Source organism: Haliaeetus leucocephalus, unplaced genomic scaffold (assembly GCF_000737465.1).
Source record: "Haliaeetus leucocephalus isolate CR32 unplaced genomic scaffold, Haliaeetus_leucocephalus-4.0 Scaffold545, whole genome shotgun sequence".
In the NCBI taxonomy this organism is placed as follows: domain Eukaryota; kingdom Metazoa; phylum Chordata; class Aves; order Accipitriformes; family Accipitridae; genus Haliaeetus; species Haliaeetus leucocephalus.
In genome coordinates, this window is record NW_010972981.1 from 3,608,895 (window position 1) to 3,635,359 (window position 26,465).

General features: G+C 36.3%; 1 protein-coding gene across 6 annotated transcripts in view; it reads left to right on the forward strand.

Annotated features, from left to right (window-relative positions):
• SLIT2 (slit homolog 2 (Drosophila)) overlaps positions 1-26,465 on the forward strand; it is a 271,824-nt gene that overhangs the window by 152,367 nt on the left and 92,992 nt on the right. For 2 of the 6 annotated variants that reach the window (XM_010576836.1, XM_010576839.1), the window contains exons 5-10: positions 4,005-4,076; positions 15,043-15,114; positions 19,056-19,127; positions 21,882-22,045; positions 22,579-22,590; positions 24,402-24,540. In XM_010576836.1, the coding sequence (XP_010575138.1) occupies positions 4,005-4,076; positions 15,043-15,114; positions 19,056-19,127; positions 21,882-22,045; positions 22,579-22,590; positions 24,402-24,540 (531 nt within the window). Of the gene's footprint in view, positions 1-4,004; positions 4,077-15,042; positions 15,115-19,055; positions 19,128-21,881; positions 22,070-22,578; positions 22,591-24,401; positions 24,541-26,465 lie in introns of all 6 variants that reach the window. The other 4 variants (XM_010576837.1, XM_010576840.1, XM_010576835.1 and 1 more) reach the window with 3 other exon arrangements.

Sequence of the window (26,465 nt, forward strand, 5' to 3'; positions counted from 1 at the left end):
CCCTAGGAGAGACTGACGTGATATATGGCAGTTCTGGCCCGGAGCACTGGTTAGGTCATGTATGGGTGGGGAGGTGCCGGCAGTGGAGGCCAGGTGGCTGGAGGTGCTCTGCCGGCCAGTGAATGAAATGAATGAAGCCTCCAAAGTTGCACTAAGGAATTTTCTTGAAGGGTCAATGTCTAAGGTACTCCACTTCAGACTTAGTAATTTGGAATATATCTCTCTAGGAATGATATAATAGAGTCAAGAACAATTTAGTTGGAAGAGGCCTGTAGGACAACTAGAATCTGCATAAGGATGAATTCATCAAGCCATCTTACTAGACTATTGTGCTTTATTTAAAAAATAAATGTGTAGGATAGCCTTGGGTTTTTTCACTCTAGCTGTATATAAAGCATTTTTAAATCAATTCTGTTGTTCCGGAGGTATGCTGGATTTTGATGTAAGGTCTTGGACTGTAATAATGATGGAGAATAATTTGTTCCAATGAAAGTATCTTGGTCAGATTGCTGGTTTCAAATGTGAAGGCAGGTTCATGCCTTTTCTTTCAAAAATACAGATTTGTTCTTGTGCAAGTAGGATGTTCTGTTGTTTAGTGGCTTAAATTTTATTGCAATGCTTAGAGCCTTTTTCATTTTAGGGGTACCAAGTGCTATCATAAATTACGCTCGGTATTCAAATGCTGCCTCTTTTTGAAATGGGAGGTGAAGTTCACATAGTTATTAGTGTAGGAAAACAATGACCATCAGGCTGAAAAGGAGGTTTGCACCTTTATTCACTGCAGAATATAAGCTGCAAGATCAAATCAATGTAACGTAATGGCCTGCAAAATTTTCTGGTTTTGTCTACAAAGTAGATTTTTGCCCCATTTCCCCAGAAAGTCACAGAGCACCCTGTGCTGCTTATGACCTTTTTTGTGAGCAATCTAAGAATTGTAGTGGAATGACTTAAAACATCATAAAAAAAGACCACACAGCAACATCTTACTGAGTCCTAGGTCTGCAGTGCGAAATGTAGGTGTAATTTGTACAAGAAGAAAAAGCTGAATGTTTGTTTAAGCCCCTCAAGGTTCTTATAAGGAAACCTTTTCAGACTGAGCAGATGAAAACTTGAAGCAATCAATAAATAATTGCTAAAAACTTTCCTGCTATAAGTAGGTATAAATTGTGCGTTGAAAATCATATTTTTATGAGGTAGAATTTTGCAGTGAAGAAATGAATGAATAACTTACACTTTTGTTACACAGTTCCAAGAGAGTTTCACAAACCAGCAGATGCATTGCAAAATGACATTTGCCAACCTTACTTAGCTCTCCATATCTAGAGGGATGCTTTAAACTGTGCCTTGCCCAGCAAGGTTGGGAACCTTTGCCATCAAGTAGTTTACATTTCAAATGTGCTAAAATGAGCAGGGAACACTGTACTTCAGTCTACATAAGCCTGTGCTACATGGAAGTGGTGTTGAATATGTGGACCCAGCAGTAAGTCTAACATGCCATTAGTTAGTCTGCTGTCTTTTGCACATGCATACACACACATACGCATGCACACATACAACCTCAGTGTATTGTTTATTGAGGAACCTGGCTGGATAGCTGTCACTTGTAAGTCCTTGCATTTGTGCTAAGATTTGCATTTATTCAAGGAAAGAAAGATTTTGACCATTGATATTTTTTATTAGATTTTTAAAAATAATTTACATATTGTCTCAATCTTGTTTGTCTTCCACTTTTTTTAATTATATAAAATGGTGAATGATGATACTCTATTAACTGTCATAAAAAGCTTAATGCACCATTACCCATTACTTCCTGCAGTATATATTTATGAATATGGCAGTGGTTTACATAGGTATTTACATGTATCTGTATTATAAACTCATCATTGATCACTATATAAATCACTACTGCTAACTTAACCAGTTTATGCACAATTTTTATATAGCTAAAATGTATTAGTCAATTAACAGAACTGTAAATATAGATATTTGCTGTTTGTACTTATAATGGATTTTTTTTAAAGGAAGTAGGCTGTTAAATCATGTTACCGTAACAAATGCTGAAGGCTGCTTTTTCATTCATTGCCATTGAATTTATTGTCAGAGCAGTGCAGTCATATCCCATTTCAAGATTACTTAGGTGACTTGAAAATTAAATCACAGCTCACAGATTCTCTTTTTTTCACACACGGTTAATAATAGTAAAATTGAGTCTAGTTTTAAATATGCTTTGCAAGATGTTGCAGTGCAGTTAGATGCACAAACTATGAAAGATTTAGTAAATAGAATCTGATTTTCCATAAATTAACAGTGAAGTGGAAAAAACAAAGTTGCTGTCAATCCATGTAGAATCATCTTCAAAATAATAATATTGATGTAAATTTTGTTAAAGTCAGGCAGTTTGGGGTTTTATAAAGTCCTCATGTTATTTTTTTGAAGTTCATAAATCTGAAAGAAATCTTCAGGAGTGATTACTAATTACTGGAAATATGAGCTCATGCTAGGTTACATTTTAGGGAAAGAATATCTCAAAAACATGACTGTTTTTGTCTAATCAACTAAATGATTTTTGCTTATTCACTTCACCTGAGCTAGATCTCTTATTTCGATGCACCATTTTGCAATGTTTCTCCTAAAAGCTGTCTCTGAAAAGGTAATCTAACGATGTCTCTAAAAAGCAAGACACTGCAAAACTTTACTTCTCCTGTTAGGGGTTGGATTGCATTTGATGTGCTTTCAGAGTGAAGCTCCCAATTTGGTTTTAGCCAAATGAAATCTAGTTAGCCACCACAAAACTGCTTTGCAAATGGGCTGAAAATCCTGGTATAGAGACAGCCTGTACGCGTCTGATTTGCTTCTAAATTCTATTCAGATGCTCGAGAAGGCCTATTCTTGTAATTTCTTGTGTTCCCTATATTGCCTATAAATAGATACATCTCTGAAGGCCTCCAAAAGAAGGTCTAATTTCATAATTTTAAGCCACTGAGGTAGATGGGTCCCTTTGAAGGCCTTCAGGCGTTTGTGAACCACATGTGTGGTAGGTATGTTTGGTCCAGAGTACCAAACTACTGTCTCAAGTAAAACCTCCAAACTGCACACGGTGTAGATGTAGCAATAACGACTTTAATATATTGTGGTGCGTTACATATTATGTATGGCGTACATGTATGGCATATAGCATAAAAAAAAAGCCCTGGATTCTAGTTTGGTTTTGTTTTCTTTTTTTTGCTGTCTACTCTCTTCCTGTTTTTACTTAAGTTCTCTAGATTTTATTTCCAATATGGAACTGTGAAGGCCAAAAATATTTCTAAATTTCAGAAAAAGGGCTGTTTGTTTATACTGGTAGCAAAAAATACTGCTGAACAAGAATTTTATAAGAATTTTAATAAAATTTATCTTTTGGAAAAGATACTAGTTTCAGATAGTGAGGTACAGCTGTTCATGCAGGGATTTGGGGGAGGGGCATTAGATGTTTGCTGCAGGATGGTTTTTAGCGCCTTCTTTTAAAATATATGGTGCTTGCCACTCTGATACAAAATTCAGAAATATTTTGATCTCAGACATTACACAGCTTGATAGTTGTTTCTCAACAGCTTGCTACTTGTTCTTTTTGCTGGTTTTCAGTCTTCGTTGCATAAGGCTGAACATAATATCAAACATTCGATGTCACGGGTTTGGAATGAGTTGAAAAGTGAAATCACTCAGTTAAAAATAAAATCAGTTTGGCCTTCATTGTTAAATTATGTAATGCTTCTGCTTTTTATTTGGCATATATATTCTTGTTTTGTAAAGGAGCTACTTAGTGCAACACAGATAAACTAATTTGACTATTATTGCTGCTTCTTTTTCTTCAATTACAGCTCAGTTAAGGTAATAAAATAAGCTTCATTGAAAACATTGACTGAACTGTAATGGCTGAAATTATTTTCTAATATGTTCTTTTTGTTACACACAGCAAGAAATATATATGGCAGATTTTAAGTTTGATTTAATTTTTTTTTTCTTAGTGATCTTAGTGAAAATCAGATTCAAGCAATACCAAGGAAGGCATTCCGAGGAGCAGTAGACATAAAAAACCTGTAAGTATTTTCTTCCTTCATGAATATATATATTCTGATGATAATGCTTTGTCAATACAGTGTCCTTTTGTTGTATCTGGTATCTTTTTCCTAAGCACTTTTGTAGCTGCTTAAGGAATCTCTGCATAAAACCAACACTTACCATTTGTTTTGGCAAAATACTTTAATGTATCTTAAGCATCCTAAAATTGCCCTATATGAAATCTAAAACATTGAAATGGAGTTGAATACAAGGCATTATAACTATTTTTTTGTGGCACTCTAAGTTTAATATTTGAATGTCAGGCTATTTTAAACATTTCATTGTTTCATGTGAAAAAAACCATTTTGCCTTCGTTCTAAGAGTTTGCCTTTTGTTTGCTTGCATAAAAGAAAGAAAGAAAAATCATGCTATTATCTAGTTTTGCTAGCATATATTTTTGTACTTGTGTGACTACTTTTCTTACACGGTTTTCTTCTGTGGTAAAATAAGTCTTTTCTTAAAGACAGATACTCACTTTCCTGGAGATAGTGACCCTGAAGTTCATGGGCAGGTTTTGCATTCTTATGGCTTCTAAATGTGGAAATATGTGAGTTTCAAGACAAACGAAAGCAGTGACTTTTCGACTTTCTGTTCAGAGTGGTAGATAAGCTTAGTGGACTGAAAGAGCTGAACGACCTGAAGACTGTGATGAACCTGTATAGTAGGAAATGTAAGGTCATGCACTGAAAAGCTATAATCCCTTCTGTAAGCTGAGGACTCATCACTTATAAACAACCAACAAAGACAGAGGACACACACTAGTGGGTTCCAGAAAGACTATGGAGCTGCCAGTGTGATGCAGCTGTGAAAAAATGTAATTGCTATCTTGTGTGGCATCAATAAAAATAGGGAAGTATTAGGCCATTGTATGAGGTTTTCATGTAATTGCCATTGAAATACTTTTTATTAACTGAAGCTGCCAGTGTTAAAAGAAAGGTGAACTTTCTAGTTGTACTACTTTGAAAATGGAGTGCTCTGTGATTACGAAGGGGACAATGTGATGTTGTATCCCCAGTAAGAGGGGACTGGACAGGAAGCCCTTTGCGTTTCTGTCTTCCTGTGATGGACTCCACTTCATTCTGCTGCCCGCAACACTGCACACAAATCAGTTAGGAGGACGTTTTTTCAAAGATTTAGCAGAATGCCCAAGAGTTTGGCCTACTTGATATGATATTTAGAAATCTTGTTTGGTTGTGTTTTTTTTTTAATTTAACCATGTTTGTGATACTGTTCCTCCCTGCAATGAAATCCTGTTCAAACCTGTTATGTTCAAAAACATGCAAGGGCTTCTCAGAGTAGCTTTGTTACTTTGTTTAACTGATGTTTTATGAGTTTCCATTCAGAACTGGTTCCATCATTATTCATGGTCTAAAAGAGGCTTGACTACAAGGAGAAGCCTGTGTTTTTCTGCATGATCTTTTATGTTTGAGAATTGATACAGCTACAGAAAGGAACTTTGGTAGTAAAAATAACAACATCATTGTGAATTTTCTAGTGTCAGGGCAGTATTTTAGAATGTAATAAGTATACTTATATATTGTGAGATAGCTCCAGTCAGAAACTGAATTAGGATGCTAATCTTTATCTAAGCTAATATTTATGTCTTGGTGTGTATTTTCAAGGTAAGGATCCTGAATTATGTCTAAAATGCATAAAATAGTAGATCCGCCCTTTAAAGCCTTTCTCTTTGGGGAGATAATTAAAAAAAATAAGTCATAAAGGCCATAGCATTGCCACAAAGTCCAAATCATATCTGTGACATATAGTTTATTGTGATAGCATAAATACTACAGATACCTCCTTTATTGGTGGTCCCAGGGAAAAAAAAGGGAAATAAACCCCACCAAACCCCTAATCTGAAATCCTTATGATCCCACTACAGTTGAAAGTACTGAGAAATACATTTCTCTGACTTGTAAATGCTACCTATGTTCCTATAAGAAAGAGCACTTTATATTGTGTGAGGTATATATGTGAGTATCAGAATGACAAGTGAGTTCGCGAGGTGAGTTGGGTGCATTCTAGCACAGCATTTATGTAACTAGATCAGGCCACTGTGCCTTTCCAGAAGCTTAGGCAAGAAGAAGATCTGAACCGTAGCCTTCCATCTAGCCTTGGACATTACACTTAGAGTAGGATGATGGCAAGAATTTTGCCATTTTTATTTCATTGTTCAAGAAAATTAAGGAGGCAATTGATAAGTGATAGGTATAGGAAGCATCACTTTGCAAACAAAAGAAACTATGAAGTGAACTACCTGAAAGGAGGTTGTAGTGAGGTGGGTGTCAGTCTCTTTTCCCAAGTAACAAGTGATAGGAAGAGAGGAAAAGGCCTCAAGTTGCGCCAGGAGAGGTTTAGGTTGGACATTAGGAAAAATTTCTTCACTGAAAGGGTTGTCAAGCACTCAAACAGGCTGCCCAGGGAAGTGGTGGAGTTACCATCCCTGGAGGTGTTTAAGACATGTATATGTGGCACTTAGGGACATGCCTTAGTGGTGGACTTGGCAGGGTTAGGTTTACAGTTGGACTCGATGATCTTAAATGTCTTTTCCAACTTAAATGATTCTATGATTCTATGAAGGAATTTAGCAACTATTGGGAGATTAGCCTAAGGTCCAGGAACCAAAAATTTGTATGTCCTTATGGAAAATTGTCATAAACAGAATTCAATATTTGTTCTAATTTCATCATTTTTTTCTGTAATTGCCCAGTAATTGAGCATAATGTTAAAGATGTTAACCAAACTTATGGAAGAGATAGGTGAAGGTACAAAGAGTAAAGAAACCTGTATTAGAACATGTTGTAAATTCAAGATTTGCTTTGTGTAACAACATTAATTGCATCAATTTCAATATAATTACAAAGACTTTTTTTTTTTAAATGCAATGATTGATAACCATCCCATACAGTAGTTCTAATAAGCTGTTTCAAAGGCAGTTAACAAATCTCACAGAACATGACCCGATTACATATTTTATGTTCCTGAATGGAGACTCACCATTCTCTCACTCCCCCTAAATACTTCCCTATCTGAGGAGGTGGAATATTTTGGAAAACATCTTACTGTATGTTCTTCTAGTCTTTGCAAAGCAAAGGGAATTAGATGTTAACTCAGATTATCTGAAGCAAATTGCTTCATTTAAGGTTGATGATACCACTGTGATCTTCTGATTTCCTGCTAATATGTTAGCTCTAGAGTCCTCTTGATGTTTCTGAGAAGAAACTCTCATTTCCATAAAATGTGGCTGTGATATTTCCTTTCTGGACATCTTCTTAATAACGTTCACAGCATAGATTCTGTAGAAGATAAAAGAAAATGGGCAAGGCATTATGAGAATTGACAACCCAGGCAACCTGCCACACTCTCATAGTAAAAAGAACGAAAAAACCTGAAAAACCATCAGGCCCCACGAACCTACTTTATATCTAACTGGAAGTTCCCATTTTCCAACTTGTTTGTTGCGTCTCAACTTATAACTGAGAAGACTCTTGCTCTGTCTATACACTCCCTTTAGGCAGTTGTAGGCAGCAATAAGATCCCCCCTTTGCCCTCTCTTCTGAAGGCTGAACAAACGCAGTTCTTGCAGACTCTCCCCAGATGTCACCTGCTCCAGCCCTCCCATCTTGGTGGCCCTGGCTGGACTCAGCACACCATGTCAGTGTCTGTCTTCTACTGGTGAGGCTGAAACTGGGTGCGGTACTCAGATGTCATCTCACAAATGCCAGACAGAGCATCCTGGCTTCACTCTCACCAACACAGCCCGATTGTCAGTGATAAATCAAGTTCTTCAGAAAAAGTGACAAAAAATGAGGGACGTTTATTTTGTACGGGTTCCCCATACTGGAAGCCCAGTATCCAGTATTTTGGTAGTTCAGGTGTAGGAGATAAACTAGCTGCTCTGTCTCAAAGCCTTGATTTTCCTGTTCAAGGGCAATGACTTGAAGAATAATCCACTTTTAGTATAGCTGCTGATCTGGGACTTGACAGAAATTAGGGTGCAAATTCTGGAAATGTAGTTCTGAGAGTTCCTCCTAACTTACTGCTTTTTCAGGGAAAAAAAAATATGCACCAAGAAGTTAGGTTCTTTAGAGAACACAGTGGCACCCACTGTTTTTTAAAAATAAATAGGAATTATCATATAAATTGGAAATTAAACACAGATTTTTTAATATATGTGTTAATGATGGTTTCATAACCCTCCCTGGTGATACAGTACTCACGCTGGATGTGGAAGATGTTTAAAATCTCCCCAACCTCAGGAATTTTATTTGTATTTAAGATGGTAAGAAAATGCTTTAGCTGCCCAGATTGTAAATTTGGATGGTTTGTTTTTTGAACCTGGTTCTTAGGAAGAAAAATAACTGGGCTTAAAAAGCAAACAAATGTGAAACACCACTGAAAGAACAATAGTGCTATGCTCGGTTTTTGAGAATTAGATTTTGGCCCCTGTCTGATGATTTTGATAAAATTATATTATGACATTTCCGTTTGAAGTAAAATTTTCTAAGATTCCAACTTTCTCTTCCGCTGTGTAATTGATATTTGGCAGAGGATGGCTAGGAATATACCAACATCGTGGCAGAATTGCGATGCTAAACGTATGAAACATCAAATGATGCCAAAAATACTAAGGGACATTTTCATCATATGCCCTGCAAGTATCTTATGCCCTGTTTTTTCTTGTCACAGTCTAACCTTACTTTTGACTACTCTTTTCTCTGGTGCCTTTGTGTTCATTTGGTTCCATTGTTTCCCAGCAAGTGGGGGACACTGTAGCTCTCACCCCAAGGATAAAGGCTGCAGGGCAATGTAATAGTTTCACAGATTAAATTGGCTGGGCAAATGGAGAAGTAGCAAAGAGAGAGGCAGACAGCAGCATCCAGTCGAAGTCCTTCCCATTACACTAACCTGTGTCCAAAACCTTGATTAATATTACTTGGTGTTGCCCTGATGCCTCTTTGTTGCTGATTGTGAAAGTTCTAAAACTGGCATTGTCAATAAAGGCGTAGCTAAATTTTGTATTAATCTTTGTTGGCAATGATTGGACTTCTTTTTTGAAGTTCAATTTTATTAGCGGCTGAAAAACAGAGTCCTGCTGAAGATGTTCTAGTTACTGATTTCTTCTCGGATCATGCACAAAATTCCACTGCAACCGGAAGTATATTTGTCTACTCCTCTGTACAAGTGCTGATCCAAGCTCATTGCTTGTCTAAGACATGCTTTAATCATTTAGAATTGGCGTATTTCTCACGCTTATTCTTACTGAGAATCTTAATTCAACTACTAGTCTGTTCAGCCACCTGCATTTCAGGTATACCTCGAGGTATTTTCACAGGGTGTTAGTGAAACATATTGAGTGTATACTTAAGATTTTTATTAAAGTCAAAAATAGCTCTGAAGGAATGAAGAAAAGAATAGGTACACTTTTCTAGTGCCTCCTAAAACTCTTGTTGCCAAACAGATCGGTGACCTTGTGGCCTTTTGGAAGAAAAAGTCTTTCCTTCCGACTGTCTAAATAAATAGCATTTCAATACTATTTTTAAAGTTGTTATTTTCATTAAAGACTACTTTCCTAAAATTTGGCCTGAAGAAAACAGTTTGGTTTTTACCAACCAACTCATTTATGAAATGTTAAAGTCAATTATGTTTTTAAATCAAGCAGTGTATTTGGCTTTGAAGATGAGTTTCAAATCGGAAATCTCTGCACGTGAATCCAGAGCTTCCTTGCAAGTCTTTTTTTTGGCACTTGAACCACTGGGGAAAAGTCTAAAAAAGGTAGAATCTAAAAATCTATCCAGAATAGGTATGTATTTGAGTGATGATAAATGTTAGGTGAATGAAACCTAGGCAGCTGAATTAGGTGTGGTTTCATCTGCTAAGTCAAGTGCCAATACTTATGCAAAATTTTAACATGGTATCTGAACTTACCCTAATGAAAAATGTGGCCTATTCTTTTATGAGGAAAAGTACCGAATGTCACTGTTTTATGCAGTTCCTTGTAGATTTTCCTGTGATAATACAGAGGAAATTGAGGTAGAAGATCATTTAGAACTGAGTTGATAAACTATTACAGGAAGGCTTAGCTTCAGTTTTATCTTTAAATTTTATTTGGCTATGTCAAGTACTGAGAATAATGCAAATAATTTTTGAGGATTTGAATTTTAAGGAAAATCAGTTTATGCTTCTGTTCAGTGTTGAAGTCTCATGGAAGACTTAGTTGGACTCTCAGAAGCCTTTAGGCCCTTTTGTATCTACACTACTTTGGAAAGTGAGACTGCCTCTGCTTTACTGAACAGGGAGACATAATGATGTCGTGAAGACTTGCAGGGAGGTTTGTTGATATGTAGAGTAACTAAGTAGAAGTGGTTTTACAGATAAAGATTTTCTAATTAATATATAAATAAACCACTCTAACAGAACTTGCATGGGATATGTGCTTAATATGGCTTACATGCTAGAACAGGAATATATTTGCTCCCCACATTATAATAGTCTTGATACTGTTTGTCATCTAATTACTAAATTGATTTATTTCTGGGAATTCATACGGATATGATAGTATCTTTGCATCACATAACTTGTAGATTGTTCATTCTGTGTTCATACTCCTTTTCATGGCATTCTTCTGTTTCATTTTGATTTTTTTTTTAATTTATTTTGCTCCTGGAAGATATTTGTGGGTTTAGCTAGGTAGAGTGCTGGACAATTTTGAGGGTATGGAGCAACTGAACTATAGATCTGTTCTCCCTTTTCTTCTAGTTTATTCAGCAAGTATGCCTTACTTGGAAGTATTGCAAGTCTTGCTTTTTAATTTTAGGGTAAAAGAAAAAGGTTAATCATTTGCTATATTATGTATATGAGGAAAAAAATTAATTCAAAATGTTTTACAAGGAAAATTTAGCAAAGAACAAAATCAACTACATTAGCAAAATAAACAGCAAGTAGGAAAAAAGCACTTGACTTCAAAATGAAAGAATAATCCCGATAAATAGTAAGAGTCATGGGAAACAAGCAGTTATCTGAAGTGTGATAAAAACTTAGAATAAATCTTACATGATTTTGTTACATATTTCTCAACTAATTCCTCTGAAGTTATTGATTCCCCTTGAAATTGAAAAAGAATTGAGAAATAGGAAACATAACTCAGTTCTGTTGTAAAAAATATAAGGAGACATTAAAAACAATGACTGTTTCCAAAAGTTGTATTGCAGTGATAAATGCTGGGCACTCTGTTCTTTACCCAAGGAAAAATTTTAATTATATAAATCCAGTGTACAATGTGCTAAAATTAGAAACATTTTCTAAATGTTTTAATGGGGAGGAAACTACTGCAGGAATCTAGAAAGGCTTCTGACTTTTTCTGATGACTTCTTAAACAATGTTTTCCATTCAGTTGATACACAAAGAGAATGTAATCATTTCTGAACAAAGCAGAAGAAGGTGAAGCTGCATGGTACCTCTCTTGCATGGGACCACAAAGTGTCCTCAAGTCATGAAGAACAGGAGAGTAAAGCAGACATACCGACTGAAATAGTCCCGACTTTTAACACAGCCTCTAGGAATGAGTAAAGAAGGTTTTCTCTGTCAGAGTCAGATAACATTTTTTTCTGTGTGAGGGTAGTAGTTTCAAATGTATGAAACACCTTCTGTTAGTCTTGTGGGATAACAAGGTTTATTTTTATATATTTATTTATCATTATCTGGTAGACAACATATGCTAAAAGGGAAGAAAATATAAGCAACATGTTTCTACAGTCTAAGTTGTATCAGCAAAAGCAATAAATAAAAAACATTTTAAAGCAGACATTTTCTTATTAGTTGAATGCTTTTTATTTAGTTCTTACTAGTTCTTATATCTGAACTCACATAAACCTTAATATTTTAGATAACATTAGATCAGTAAATATATGAAATAACCAGGTAATGCTGCAGATATGGGTGCAAAACCTAATTAATTCTCTGCAACAATGGAAAGATTTTGAATGTGACAGCTGTTGTTTGGCATTTTATGAGCTTCACAGGAATGGCACTGCTGAAGGTAATCAGCTGCTTTGTGGAAGTGGGGTCAGAAAGGAATAGCAACTTTCCAAAGGGTTGGAGAGATCCCACATAGAAAAGACCCAACATGGAGATGGGACAGGGGGGAAGATGATGAAGAGAGACTGGGGGGAGGGGAAGGATGAGGATGGGCCAGAGCTGCTGGTCCATGTCTGATCAGCTTCCTTGCTCAGGGTGTTTTAATAATTCAAAAAGAAGAAAAGAAACTCTTAGGGGGAAAAAAAGTTTTCTAAAATGGAGCTAGGATTATTGGTCAATAACTTAGTGGTGAGAAAAGTTTAATTATAGTATTGTAGATCTTTATGTGTGGTTTTGAAAGTCATTATGCTAAAACCAAATTATAAAACGTAACTTAAAATCAGAGACGTATCTGCTTTTTTCTCTAGTATTCTTGCTTGTGTCTTAAGCGCTCGCACAACTTGCTATCAGGAACTGGTTTTATCCAAAAAAATTCAGACTGCTTTAGTATATCCATTAGAGGGACATCATAAGTTAATGACATACTGATTGTGATGTATTGTCTGCTTTCTGTTTGGATTATATATGCGGTGGATATCTTTACCTTAACACAAATACGATAATTGGTATTCAAGCCAGGCACACAGTCTTCAAAGTCGTGTAACTTTCATAGCTTAAAAAATATATATCATACCAATTGTTCTTCATGGTGTGTGTCTGATCATTTTATATCATGGTCATAACTGATGGAAGATCATCTAAAACATAAAGATGGTAGTATCTTTCAAAGGCAATAATTTATAAAACTAGGAAGTATTTCTCTGCTCCCATCTACAAGATATCCTTCCCCCAAACCAAAACCAACTAATTAGTTCAGTGCAAACAAAGTAATCTTTCTGGTAAGAAGATTTGAATGAAAACAACTCACCCTTCACTAAGGTAGTGGTCATGGTGACTCATTAAAGGAAGAAGTCCAAAAGTTTTCGGGTGCACCACAACTGCTGCCAGTCTAGTGGAAGAAATCTGCCTTTCAGTTTGTGTAGGACAAGATTTGCTCAAGTGCTTTCTCTACTGTTAAAAGATTTTCCTTTGTGTATAATATGGATGATTTAGAAGAAGCTGTGTCAGCACTGATTTATACATTGACAGCTAAGAATAATAAGATATGGGCAAACATACAGCTCACCCTTTTACAGATTAACCTGCAGACTGCATTAGGCAAATTTGATGGCATTAAAAGATTTTTCCAATTTGTCTGGAAACAATTTCTCTTTTGTATTGTGTCAAGGGTAACATTTCATGCCATTGTACTAATTTAAATAGCTTTGATGAATTGTTCAAGAGGTTAGAGAATTGTACTGTGTATATATTTTACCCCTTTAAAATAAAAAGGCTATTAACTTAATTGTTAAATGAAATTCATTAGTAAAAATTGAAGGAGCCTGAGAAAGTAGGCTTAAATATTCCAACACTGCAGCACTGGTGCTGTAACATTGCACCAAAATGATTAAAGATCATATTCAGGAAAAGATAGTTTGCATTTAGCTTTCAGTACACAGAAACACAGACACTGTTACAGTTATGAAAATATTTTATTCCTGTGCAGTAGTAATTCAGATGAAAAATATGGATGAAACTAGAAGAACTTCATAGAAGTTGGTACATTACATTCAACAGTGGGTGTGATGATTTATTGATAAAGTAAAACATTATCATAGATTCAGAAGAATCACAGAAAATGCTTTAGTAAAAGCCTCATTAGTCCTGCTAGCTAATACATAATTGAAGACGGAAGGGCAGAGTTCATTTGTATTTTGTTCATTTTCTTAGTATTGTTCACACACATTTACTCATATATATTACCTGACACTGACAAGTTACCGGCTTTGAGAAGATCTTCTGGTTGTTTAAAGTGAGGTTGTATCATCTTTGCTTTGTGAGTAATGCCCTGAAATGCCTAAGACGTGTGGCAGTGTTTATAGGAAAAGCTTTTATCAGTGGAGAAACTGTGACTTTGTATTTGCATGGTTGTTAATTTCAGCAGACTTTTTTAACTGGGCAGTATGTACTGTATCAATGTTTTGAATTGAAAAGGTAATAATATCCTTCAGAGAAATGAATGTAAATTTTTCATAACTTAATACTCAACGATTAATAATGTATAGGATGGATTGCTGAGCTTTACGTCCAGAATTCAAGTGCTCCGCTACAACATCCTATCTGCATGTATTTGCAGAGAGCACAAAGTACGTAGAAAACCACACGCTGAAGGTTACAGCAGAAATACTAGTTCCATTTGGAGCAGAGTTAAAGGAGCTAAGTAACCAAGTATGTAAATACCTTGGACACTCTTATTTCTAGATACAGAAATATTCTAGAAGGTAATTATTCTAATTCCCCCCTGCACCTCCCACCCGGGCCAGGCGTGCACGCACGCGGAGAGACCCCTAAAAGCGGTGTCTCTCGCCGGTCCCTGCTGCGGCGGCTGGAATTAACATGCAGCTGGGCTGCTCTGATAAATGGATTCTGTTAGGTCACCGAGGGGATGCGTGTGACATTAAGTGATTTACCGTCCTTTACCTTAATGAAATTGTTTCAGCAAGATGACGCTGAGAGCTTTTAATGGATAGCTTTTCTTGATGTAATGAAATTGCATTCCTTTGGCATTTAATATAAGGTGCAGTTATTATTTACTGGAGCTTTCCCAGCGCTGCTGTTTTGCGCAGACAGTTCAGAACAAAAAGGGATTTCTGTGGCAGCGTGCAGGCCAGCATGCTGTGTGACGGTCTCGCGCGTGCTGTTCGCGTATTCGCAAGAGCCTTTCCGTTAGCGCGGCCTAGCTCCGCCGGCCCTTCGGGAGGCTTCCTTTGCACCCGACGCTGCCAGCCCTCGTCTCCCTTACAAATACCTTCCTAATCTGTTTAACAGGCAACTGGATTACAACCAGATCAGCTGCATTGAAGATGGGGCGTTTAGGGCTCTGCGCGACCTGGAAGTGCTGTAAGTATTCCTTGTATCTCTGACTTGTAGCAGGAGCTCAGTATCTGGGGAGTACTAATGTAAAAGCTTATCTACGAGCTGCAGCCTGGTGTCAGGATGGTCTAGTGAAAAGATGTCTTAAAATAATCCACTGCGATGTGCTATAAAATGGTAAAAAGATGTGGAGAGGCAGAGATAGTCCTTTACTCTGCAAGACAGCCATTAAACACAATTTAAAAAAAAAAAAAAAACAAAAAAAACAGTTGGCAGATACTGTAAGAAAAGAATATATTTCCTTTTAAAATGGGGGGGGGGGAGTATTAATGAATGCAATTAATTGTGTAAATCATCCATCACTGTTGAAGTGCTGAACATTTTCAGGATTGCCTTTGTTGTACACTCTGACATCAATTTGATCTTTCAGACTCTGTTTAAGGAAAAATATACTATATATATTTGACAATCTGGATGTTTTTAAAGGGGCACTTTTCTGTCAAACACTCCTGTTATGCGTTAAGGTGTTTAGCATGTCTATGTTAATTGCGGGGTTTTTTAACATCTTAAATTTCATGTGTATAAATATATATATGTGTAGGAAAATATCTTTTTCATGTCACTGAAGGTTAGTATTGCAATACTCTTTTGAATACTTTTTCTCACTGTCTCAAAGTGGCCATCAGTGAGGTTAAAGGTAACAAAATTATCATCAGTGACCCCTGACCTGAAAATAGTTACTGTAATGAGCAAAGTGCCTCAGTTCCCAAAGAATCTGAGGCACAGGACACATTCCTGAAATATTTGCTCTGTCAGTCAAAATGTCACATTTTTTCTGGGCTTTCTGCATTAAGAGAAGTGAAAGACTGTGTATCAGTGAGTTACTTCATGTTAGTTTGAATTGTGCTTGGTAAATCACAACAACTTGAGGAGGGTGAGGAAGGGGTTTTTTGCTGTGGTGTTTGTGGGGGTTTTTTTAAGATTCTGAAGTAAAGAAGCTTCTCTGGCAATAGATAGTGTCTATATGTCCAAGAAACTAAAGAATATGTGAGCTGATGGTGGTAAAGTTTTTTATTATCGAGCAATAGTTGGTCGTACTTACGAGTGAATGAATATGACAGCTAATTTTTTTTTTTTTTTTTTACTTTGTAATCATAGAATAACAAGTCTATTGTTAACTTTCCGGTATAATGCTGTGTAAAATGAACTGTGGGTTCAATATTACATCTAATTGTGACATTGATGAATTGTTGGTTGTCTGTCAGTAAACCCAATGTTGTGCAAGATTTTTATCTTTGAACTCATATATATGACAGAATAACTTTTCCAGTGATGTCTTAATTTGGTTATTAAGTTTTTTAATACAAGCCTTTCTTTATAATTGGAAGTGTTAAATGTGTATTTTAAAAAACCAATCACCTATTTTCTGCATTTTTTTAGTGCTTGCAATTTTTACTGTTCTAAAAAGGTCATCCTTGCCAGTTGAAGTCAGTGGTAAAATTTTCACATGAATTTCAGTGAATGCAAAAAAGAAAAGAAACTCTTAAAATAATAGTCTGCTGAAAAAGTAGGTGGTTAGAATTTTGTGACTGAATATACATAGAATATTAGCATTGTTCAAATATACAACTAAATGTTTACTGTCTTGAATTATATCATAAGCAATGATGTAAAGATTAAGTTTTTTAAAAATTGACATAGATATTTCAAACACTACTGAAGATTTTGTATCTAATTCAGCTTCCTTTCCAATATGGCTTAAAGAATGAAAGATAGTAGATCAGACCATACTGTATATGCACTGAGGAGCAAATAAGACTACATATGTTGTTTCCATTTGGAGTTAATTATTCTATCTAAGCACAGAATGTGTGTATTAGTTCAAACTGCAAGTATACGATAAAGCTTTTAAATAGGTTGTAATCCTGTTTAGTGACAGTTTGAAATGTTTACCAAAGTGACAGGTCTTATATATTGGTTAAATAATTGCAGAATCTTACAGGCTGTTAGTGTTAAAGATACAAAATCAACCTGAAATCTGGACAATTCTGGAAGACGAAAACGATTATAGGTATAATCCTCCCTGTGAATTTCTGTGAAATTTTATTTTTCCTTTTTCTATTTCTTCCTTTCTTTTTTTTTTTAATAAGAGCAAATCAGACTATGGGAAAATATGTAGTGCTATCATATTAAAAAAGTTAAAGTATCTAAGAAATGAAAAAAATGTCTTTCGTCATCATACTTTGCAATAGTATGTAACACTTAGGTAAAGGTATTGAGCCAACTTTTTTTTTAATTACATCTCTGTAATGAAATCAAGCATTTTCATCATTAGGTAGAAATAGTTATGAAAACTATTTAATTCCTTATGTGTGTATCCCTTACATCTACTCCTGATATTTTTCTGTACCCTTGCAAAAATAAATTAATAGCTCATGTATACAAAATAGCAAGGCAAACATCAAACATCTGAAATTGAAAATTAAAACATTTGTAGATACACCTTCTTTAAACAGCTAACAGCTATGGAAATAAGTACTGATTTCCATTCCCTTCATTGAAAAGATACGATTTCAAAACCTTCTAAGAAGTTATGCAGGAAGAACTATGGGAGCTGGACATTGTAAGAAAATCCTGCTAAGATTTACTGGTTGTCATTTATTCATTAAGACACCTTTCCTGGATATACCCACTTGGACATTTTTTGTTGTTTCATTTTTGTTCTGTTTTGAAAAGGGCCTGATTCTCCCTTTTTCTTCTTTTGATTATTCTCCTCTTTGTTTATGTAGCCCTAAGAGCACACAGGGGAGATTCCTTATGCACAGTGAAGTAAACATTTAGGACATGGAATGAGTAAGCACACAAAGGTAAAATGCAGCACATTGCACCAGTAATTAATTGCTTGGTTATTGTGGAGGTGTATAGCCTGATCCTGTTCAGGGTGCTGTGGATTTATCTTTCTGTGTTTGAGGATCAGAGAGGACTTAAAAAATTATTCAAAATGAGCACAAATTATACCTTGTGCTTTAAAAAAGAAAAAAGGAAAAGGTAAACCACTTTTTGTTTCAAAAGGGCAAAAAGGTTTGGTTAGTGGAAATTATTATTTATTAGTGCCATAGTTATATGTTTAAAATCTCAGAGCACATTCTCCATTCTGCTCAAGTGAGTAATCTCTAAGTCAAAACTGTAAATTCTATCACTTGTTTCCTTGTTCTGGAGTCAAGCTTGTTTGCATTTTATTTGCAGCCTAAAGACAATATTTAACTGCAGGATCGTTCATAAAGTTTCATTATCTTTACAAACTACACTTACCAAGTATGATGGCTCTGTACTAGCCAATAATTGGCTAAGATTTTTCCTAGTTCCTATCTCAAGTTCCAGGCACCTTGTCTAAAATTTATTAGTTTGCTGAAGTATTAAAATTCCCGACTCCTTTCATTGTATAGCAGAAACTGCCCTATTGTTCATGCAGCTCCGGATCATCTATAGCAACTCTGTTCCATATAAAAACTAATTGCAGCCCAGAGTTAATATTTTCCTAAAACTCCTGAAAAAACAGGCAGTTCTTGTATCCTCTGTCAAAAAATATGGACTCTCAGAAGCTAGAAAGAGAAACGAGAATCCTAGAATCAAGGCATTTTCTCCAAGAACTCTTTTTTTTACATCAGGATGACAAGCTTAGCTTGAATGCCATAGATGTTCTCAACCTTGGTGGGAGCTCCTTTTGAGTGAATCATAGGTTACTGGGACCTCAGATTACTTAGGACTATTAATGGAATTGTCAAACCATAGTGTTTTACCAGGGATTGAGCAAGGAGGAAAAGTATATCTAAAAGCCTGCATTTTTGTTCCTGATACCCATCCCTAAAAACAGTACACCATGATCTTCATTAACTATGCCTTTTTAAAAGGTGTAGTCAATGTGACATAACTGTAACATGTTAATATGCCTCTTCTTGACTTTGCAGCACTCTCAACAATAACAACATCACTCGACTGTCCGTGGCAAGTTTCAACCATATGCCCAAACTCAGAACATTGTAAGTAGTCCCACTGAACCTGGCTGCTATTTTTATCAGTCCAGTGTATCATTTTTACCTCTGTCAAGTTTTGTCAGTGGTCTATAAATAAGTATACAGGCAAAGAAAGTATAAGCTCAATAAAGAAAAAGAGGTATCATGAGGTTGATGAGTGTGAAGTCTGTGTGTGTGTGTATGGCAGCTAATTCTGAATGGTAAAGCTAACAGGTGACCCCAAAGCTGATACTTGGAGCTCAAGAGATAAAGAAGCAGTTGCTTCCTTTTCCATCAGCTTTTTTAGGATGTGGGATGAGTAAGTCTATGAAAATGGTTTCATGGCCTTTTCCGTACTGGGTTTTCCATGGTGCAGTATTCAGTCACAGAAGAGCTTCACCTTCTAACAAAAAAGATGAGGGCGGGAGGGATTCTCTTTTACATGTTACAGCTATGTAGAGAAAGAAATTGATGTTTTCTGAAAGTCAAAAATTTGTTTTACTTTGAGCTATTGAATGGGTCACTTTTCATTTAGGAACATGGAAGAATCTTTGATTGGCTGTCAGATTTGATAAATGGGAAATCTTTATGCTTTTATTACTGTACTGCTAGCAGACCTAATTAAACTAAACTGGCTCTCCAACATTTTTTGTAACATAAAATTATAGCATCATCCGGTAGTGCTATTATAATTAAAGTTGTGTCAGCATTTACAATAAGGTCCCCATTTTTAGAGGTTATGACTTTCACAGAAGAACACTTCAGGCTTCTAAAACAAAACACAGTGAAAAGAGTGTGTATGCAAGTAATACAATGTGGGGTTCTTTCTTTTGTATGTTTATACCGAACTAAGGATAAATGTATATATTTTATTGAGTGGCAAAAGCAGAATATATCAAGGTTTAGTCCTGAGACTCTCTTTCAAACAGATTTTCCAGTGACGTGGGAATCAAAAATGAATGGGATGTTTCTATCAGAGTTCAAGAGTAGGTCTTACTGTTAAAGAACTACTTTTACAAAGAGCCTGTCCATTTTCTTTATGCATGTTGGGTTGCACAACTGTTTTGAAATCAGTAGGGCTATTCACAGAAGTTAACATACCATTCGTAACTGAAGAAACTTCATGCAGGTGAGTAGTTCTGTTGATTTCATAACAGAATTGTAACTATTCTTGCTTGGACAAATACAAGAGTACTTAAATAGTGCTGACCATGGGCTTTTGGTGGCCTCAGTTATACTTTGAGACTAGAATCTCATTCCATTCTTTTGGGTCTGAGACTTGAAAACATGAATGTCTTGTACCTCTTTCAAACCCTCAAATACAGTTTATATTCTGAACCACAAATTACAGTGAACCAAATTAGCAACATTTACACTTTTTTTGGTGGGATATTTAATCTTTTGAAAATTTATTTTAGAAACCAAAGAAAATGGATACACAGAGTCCTAGATTATAGCTGTAACATCCCATTTGCAGTCAGAATATGCTTGTATAACCATATTGATTTCAGCGGCATTAGTTCTGATTTGCAATGGTGTTCTTGCCTACAGCTGGCCACAGATTGTACTGAATGAGTGTGCTGTATTGTGAGCTATGTTTGCAAAGCACCCACCCAAGAATTAGTACAGGAAAATGCATTGCCTTTAATTTCTAGTCATTTGGGGGGGGCAAGTTAAAATCTTTTATTTATGTTGGTTGCACGTTTCATGTTGCTTTACAGTTGTTGGGGTTTTTTTAATGGATTAATTAGTCCCCTTGTCTAAATTCTGATTTTCTTGCACTTTCTTAACAGTTACTTAGTTAGGATTGAGCACATCAGCTAAAAAGGACCAAAATGACATTACTCTGTTATGGATGATTCTGAGTAACAATTTGATTTATAGCTGTGGGCATCCTTTTCTGTAGTTTGACAAAATGTAAGAGCCAGAGAAAAGTAAGAGCCAGAGAAAAGTAATTTACCTAATTTAGTGAATACATTTGTCTGATATTTTATCAATGGCAAAGTGCTTTTTGCCACTTGGCAAGGAGCCACAGTCTTATATTGGACCCTGCCAACAGAGGCGACTTACTTAATTCCATTGCTTGCTGCCATTTGGTCTTTTAATTTCAGGCATTGCTTAGAACGTAGGTCCCTAGGAGCCAAAAGCAGCTAATCCCCCTTTCTGTGATTAAACAAAAAGAGAGGAAATCAGAAAAGGGATGTGAAAGAAGGTGGTTTATATTGAGTTATTACTCTGTCTTGTTCAGCAGAAAATGAATATGACCTGTTAAAGAGATTTTGCAGGCTGTTTCTATAGAGACTAATAATGGCCAGACTTACAGATATATCTAATTGGAAACCAAATCTTTTATTAAGTCTTTTTTCTGACAGTATATTAGTACTATAGGGCAATTTACTTGAGACATTTTTGTCTTATTCACTATTTGTACAGATCTGGACTAAAGAGTCCCACGGCAGCTTTCAAGCTCTTGAATATTTACTTCTTTCTTTTAGACAATAGAAAAGAAACTACAGATAGGTTACTGTATTAGGAAGCCTTCTTTTTTTCTTCCAATTAAATAGACCACAAATAAAAAGTAATTTTGCTGCTTGTATAGTTCCTTTTATTAGCATTTATCTCCCAGAATTCCAATGAAAGATGTGAAAAATTGATTCCTCATTAACAATTTTTATTAATAAATTGGCATAGTTGCTTGCTGAAGGGGGGGCTGGGCAAATTGGTTGCTTTTCTGTTTGTTCTTCCTAATTTAAAGGTATTGACGTGTTTCTTTCCATGCAGTCGTCTTCACTCCAACAACCTCTACTGTGATTGCCACCTGGCCTGGCTGTCCGACTGGCTGCGGCAGCGGCCACGGGTCGGTCTCTACACCCAGTGCATGGGGCCATCCCACCTCCGGGGACACAACGTAGCCGAGGTCCAAAAACGGGAATTTGTCTGCAGTGGTAAGGGAAACATTCGCTCACCGAGTCCTGTTTTAAAACGCACCTACTGACAGCTCAGCAGTGATTGCTAGGGCTGCGTGTTGACTTTTGCTAGCTTTTGCATAATCTAAGCATTAATGTTTATTAAAAAATAAACTAATCATTTTTATTGCTATTTGTACCTTGTGTGTGGGTGCTTCTGTCCATACAAATTTTGTGTAAATGCTGCATTCACATAGATTATATAGCCTTCTAAAAGTGTAATTATGGGGGAGAGATGCGGAAAATGAAATAAAAGGTGCACTGACTGAGAACGTAAGGCCTCTAGTAATAAGGAATTATTCTTTTTTAACTTAACAGCTTGTTGCTTTTTCTTGTTGTTATTTTCTGCAGTTTAAATAATACTCTGAATCCCTAAGTAACTTTCTGAATGTAATTAGTGTGCTTTAGTCCATCAGGTTATTTTCTGATATGAAATAATGAAATGACTAACAGTTCGTTACTAATCACATTTTCTCTATTCAATTTTTTTTTCCTTTATTCATATCTTCTAGATGAGGAAGAAGGCAAGTTTATCTTTCTTATTTAAATATTTTTAGACTCAGATTGAAAATTTTCTGTAAACTTTGTCTACTGTTTCAAGTTCCCTCAAAAACGTTAAAAACCAGCTGGGATAGAGCTATATGTCTTTTCAGTGATTCAGCAGGGTTGTTTCTACTGGTTGATTTTCTGCAGACCCCCAGAAGTCTATTGCCAAAAATGCCAAAATTTGCACAGATCTATGCTTTTAAGAGTTTTATGGAGAGCACAATGTTTTGTCCTTATTATACAGCCTCTGACATCAAAGTGTAAGGCACTGCCACCTTCGGATGGCAAATGCTAACAGTATTCCTACTATTGATTCTGCCTTTATGTACACTTAAAAGTGTTCCTAACAAGATCACTTCATGTATCTTATTTGTAAATGGTATGGCTGCAGAGCCCAAGTGTCAAGACCAGTTTTATAACTTGGTTCTTATAATGCAGATTTTGAGGAAGGGGAATAACCATGTTTTGTTTAATAAATGCAGGTGAAATATTTCCTGTCTGTTAGTATAAACAGACCAGTATGTGTTACTAGTTTTGGCAGCTGCTTGTACTTTTGTAACATGTACATAAATGTGAAATCAAATTATTATATTGTAAACTACTATCTCAAAAGACTAACCTTTTAGTAATTTAAAACTCAAGCAGTTGTTATCTGAAGTTGTAAGTAGGAACAGCACTGGCTGCAACTTACATTATCAATGTACCCTTCCTATGTTAATATATGACATTAAATACAGTGAGAGAGATCTTACATTAAGTTGTGGTTTCATAGTTAAGAAGGGTTTTTTCCCTGAGAATTTCAAAATAGTCTCTAGCTTTTTTTTACCTTAATAAAAAAAGAAAGAAAAAGAGGGCTTCATGCCTTTCTCATCCCTTTGTGCCTTTCTGTATCATTACAAAACAGCAATTCTGTATCATTAAATTGATACAAGAATGAATGCCTTAATATGTTATAAAATGTGCAGTCTATCTACTTGCAGGAAAATATAATAAGTTGCTTACTTTCTAAAACATACCTAAATATGAAGTGATTATGTTTCAATGCAATTATAAATGCTGAGTTTAACATATAGCGGAAGAACTTGGCGGGGAGAAGAGGGGGTTGGAAGTCATGTAAATTAGCCACCTGAGTTAGTAAGAATATTAGATTGTGGGAGGAAGAAGTCTGCAGAGCTAACACAAAAGAGTGAGAGTATGAGCTCTGAAGTCAAAGCTTTTATTTTAAATTTTTGAGTGACTGAATGAAAACATCATAACTCCAAAATTCTCTGTAAGCAATATGTAACTGAAGGACTACATTCAAATAAGTATTTGCAGAACAGAACATAACGAGCAGGACACCTTCAGTTTTTATAACAAAGTTCATTCATTCTGTTGACATGCATTTTTAATATTACACAAAATTCTGAAAACTAAATAAATCAGTAATTAATTTTTTTAAACCACTGAATAAATAAAGTATACCTGAAGAATGGATCACACTTAGTCTTCTTTAACAAGATGATTTTGAATGTGAGTTGCTAAAGAAGTTGAAAAATGATGGATGTGATGCCTGCACAGTAGTTGAGCATTTGTCTTTCATCTCTCAGTATTGTATCAACTTATTGCTATTAAGTGGGTATTTAAATTCAGGCAATTCAAAAGTATTGATAGGCTACAATGTTTATTTTCAAAGTTCTGCATTAATTGTTTCAAGACAGTGTAAAATGTGATGTTTTACTGTTGAGGTAAACTGGACTACTGTTTGACAGTATTGTGCAACTTTAGGAGAAACTCTTTTCCTTTGCAGGTCACCAATCCTTCATGGCTCCGTCCTGCAGTGTCTTGCATTGCCCTACTGCATGCACCTGTAGTAACAACATTGTGGACTGTCGTGGGAAAGGCCTTACTGAGATCCCAACGAACCTTCCAGAAACCATTACCGAAATGTGCGTAATCTGACTTTTTTTTGATGAACTTGCAGAAAACGTTTTTTCCTATGTATTCATTTTTGTTATTTGTATAAATTCATGCATTATATAGGGTAGGAATTTTGGAATACTCATTCAAATTCAGATCTAAAAGGAATATGCAGGTATATGAAAATATTTAAGACCTTTATGTTCTGAGTTAGTTTTGTATGTACTATTCACAATCTGTAGTGAAAAAACTGCATTCTGAGTTGGTTTTAAAGAGTTCAGGAATGCTTGCTTTTCTGCAAGTGAGTGGCTTTTCACTGCAGGCTATAAACTTTGTTGCCTTCAGGGTTGCTCGCTGTGCTGGTTTTGGCTGGGATAGAGTTAATTTTCTTCATAGTAGCTGGTATGGGACTATGTTTTGGATTTGTGCTGGAAACAGTGTTTGTCAACAGGGATGTTTTCGTTACTGCTGAGCAGTGCTCACACAGAGTCCAGGCCTGTTCTGCTTCTCACCCCACCCCACCAGGGAGCAGGCTGGGGGGGCACAAGGATTTGGGAGGGGACACAGCCGGGACAGCTGACCCCAACTGACCAAAGGGATATCCCACACCATATGACATCATGCTCAGCAACAAAAAGCTGGGGGAAGAAGAAGGAAGGGGGGGGGATGTTCATAGTTATGGTGTTTTGTCTTCCCAAGTCACCGTTACGCATGATGGAGCCCTGCTTTCCTGGAGATGGCTGAACACCTGCCTGCCGATGGGAAGTAGTGAATGAATTCCTTGTTTTGCTTTGCTTGCGTGCATGGCTTTTACTTTACCTATTAACCTGACCTTATTTCAGCCCAGGAGTTTTCTCACTTTTACTCTTCTGATTCTTTCCCCCATCCCACTGTGTGGGGAGTGAGTGAGCGGCTGCGTGGGGCTGAGCTGCCTACAGAGGTTAAACCATGACAGTTGCCTTCAGTCACTTAATTCATCAGACTCCCTATTAGAGAAGCGTATCTTTGCATGACAAATCAGCAACCTATTCCACCCATAATAAATATTCTACTAAAGCAATATCCTTGGAGGGTAATCTGCAAAGGCAAAAGTAAGGTGGCTGAATGGAATCTGTGGTATGGTTGTCATGTGAATACCATGTACCTGTGGATAGAAGAGCATGTATGCTGATAAGGTTGTGTGACAGGCCATATATAGCAGAAACATTTACAAAAAGTACAAGCATGTCCTGACCGTAGAGCAGAGTTGTAGCACAGGTGCTACAGGGCCTGCAGGCTTCAAGAGCGATGTGGCTGAGAGGTTGTGTGGGCCCAGAAGGAAAGTTATTGCTACATTATCTTCTGTGCAGGGGAAGAACAAAAGCAAAAGGTGAGCTTGCTGACAAGATGGGCAGGTACTCAGCAACATGAGCATCTTTCTACGCTGGGGATGGTGAAGGCAGGGTTTTGGAAGGGAAGCTGGGAAGTTCCCTTTAGGGAAATAGTAGGAAAGTAGCTGTGCCAGCAGCCTGATAAGGATGGTCTCGCTAGAAGTGAGTTGGAGAGAGTATTCAGAATAAAAAGCTTGTAAGCACCTTGATGATATAAGATGATGTTAAGAATTTCAGATAAGGGAGGTGAGGGGAACAGCTGCCTGAAGTGAAAGGGAAGAGGTCTCCTGAACATACATCCTGTTGTCCATAAGATCTTCTTGAAAGTTTAAAAACAGGCCTCCACAATGAGATTTTAAAAGGTAAAGTAGAATTTAACAATTTTAAGGCAATCTCATGGCTTGTTGATATCTGACCTGTGTTTTTGAACTCCACAGAATTGGAACTACTGTGGTTTCTTTTTAGGATGTGAATAATAATCACATCTGTCAGTTCATTATTACTGCTGTTAAGACTGACATGGCTGACCCTACCTGACCCAATTCAGTCATTCAGCTATATAATACAAACACTTCTTCTACCTT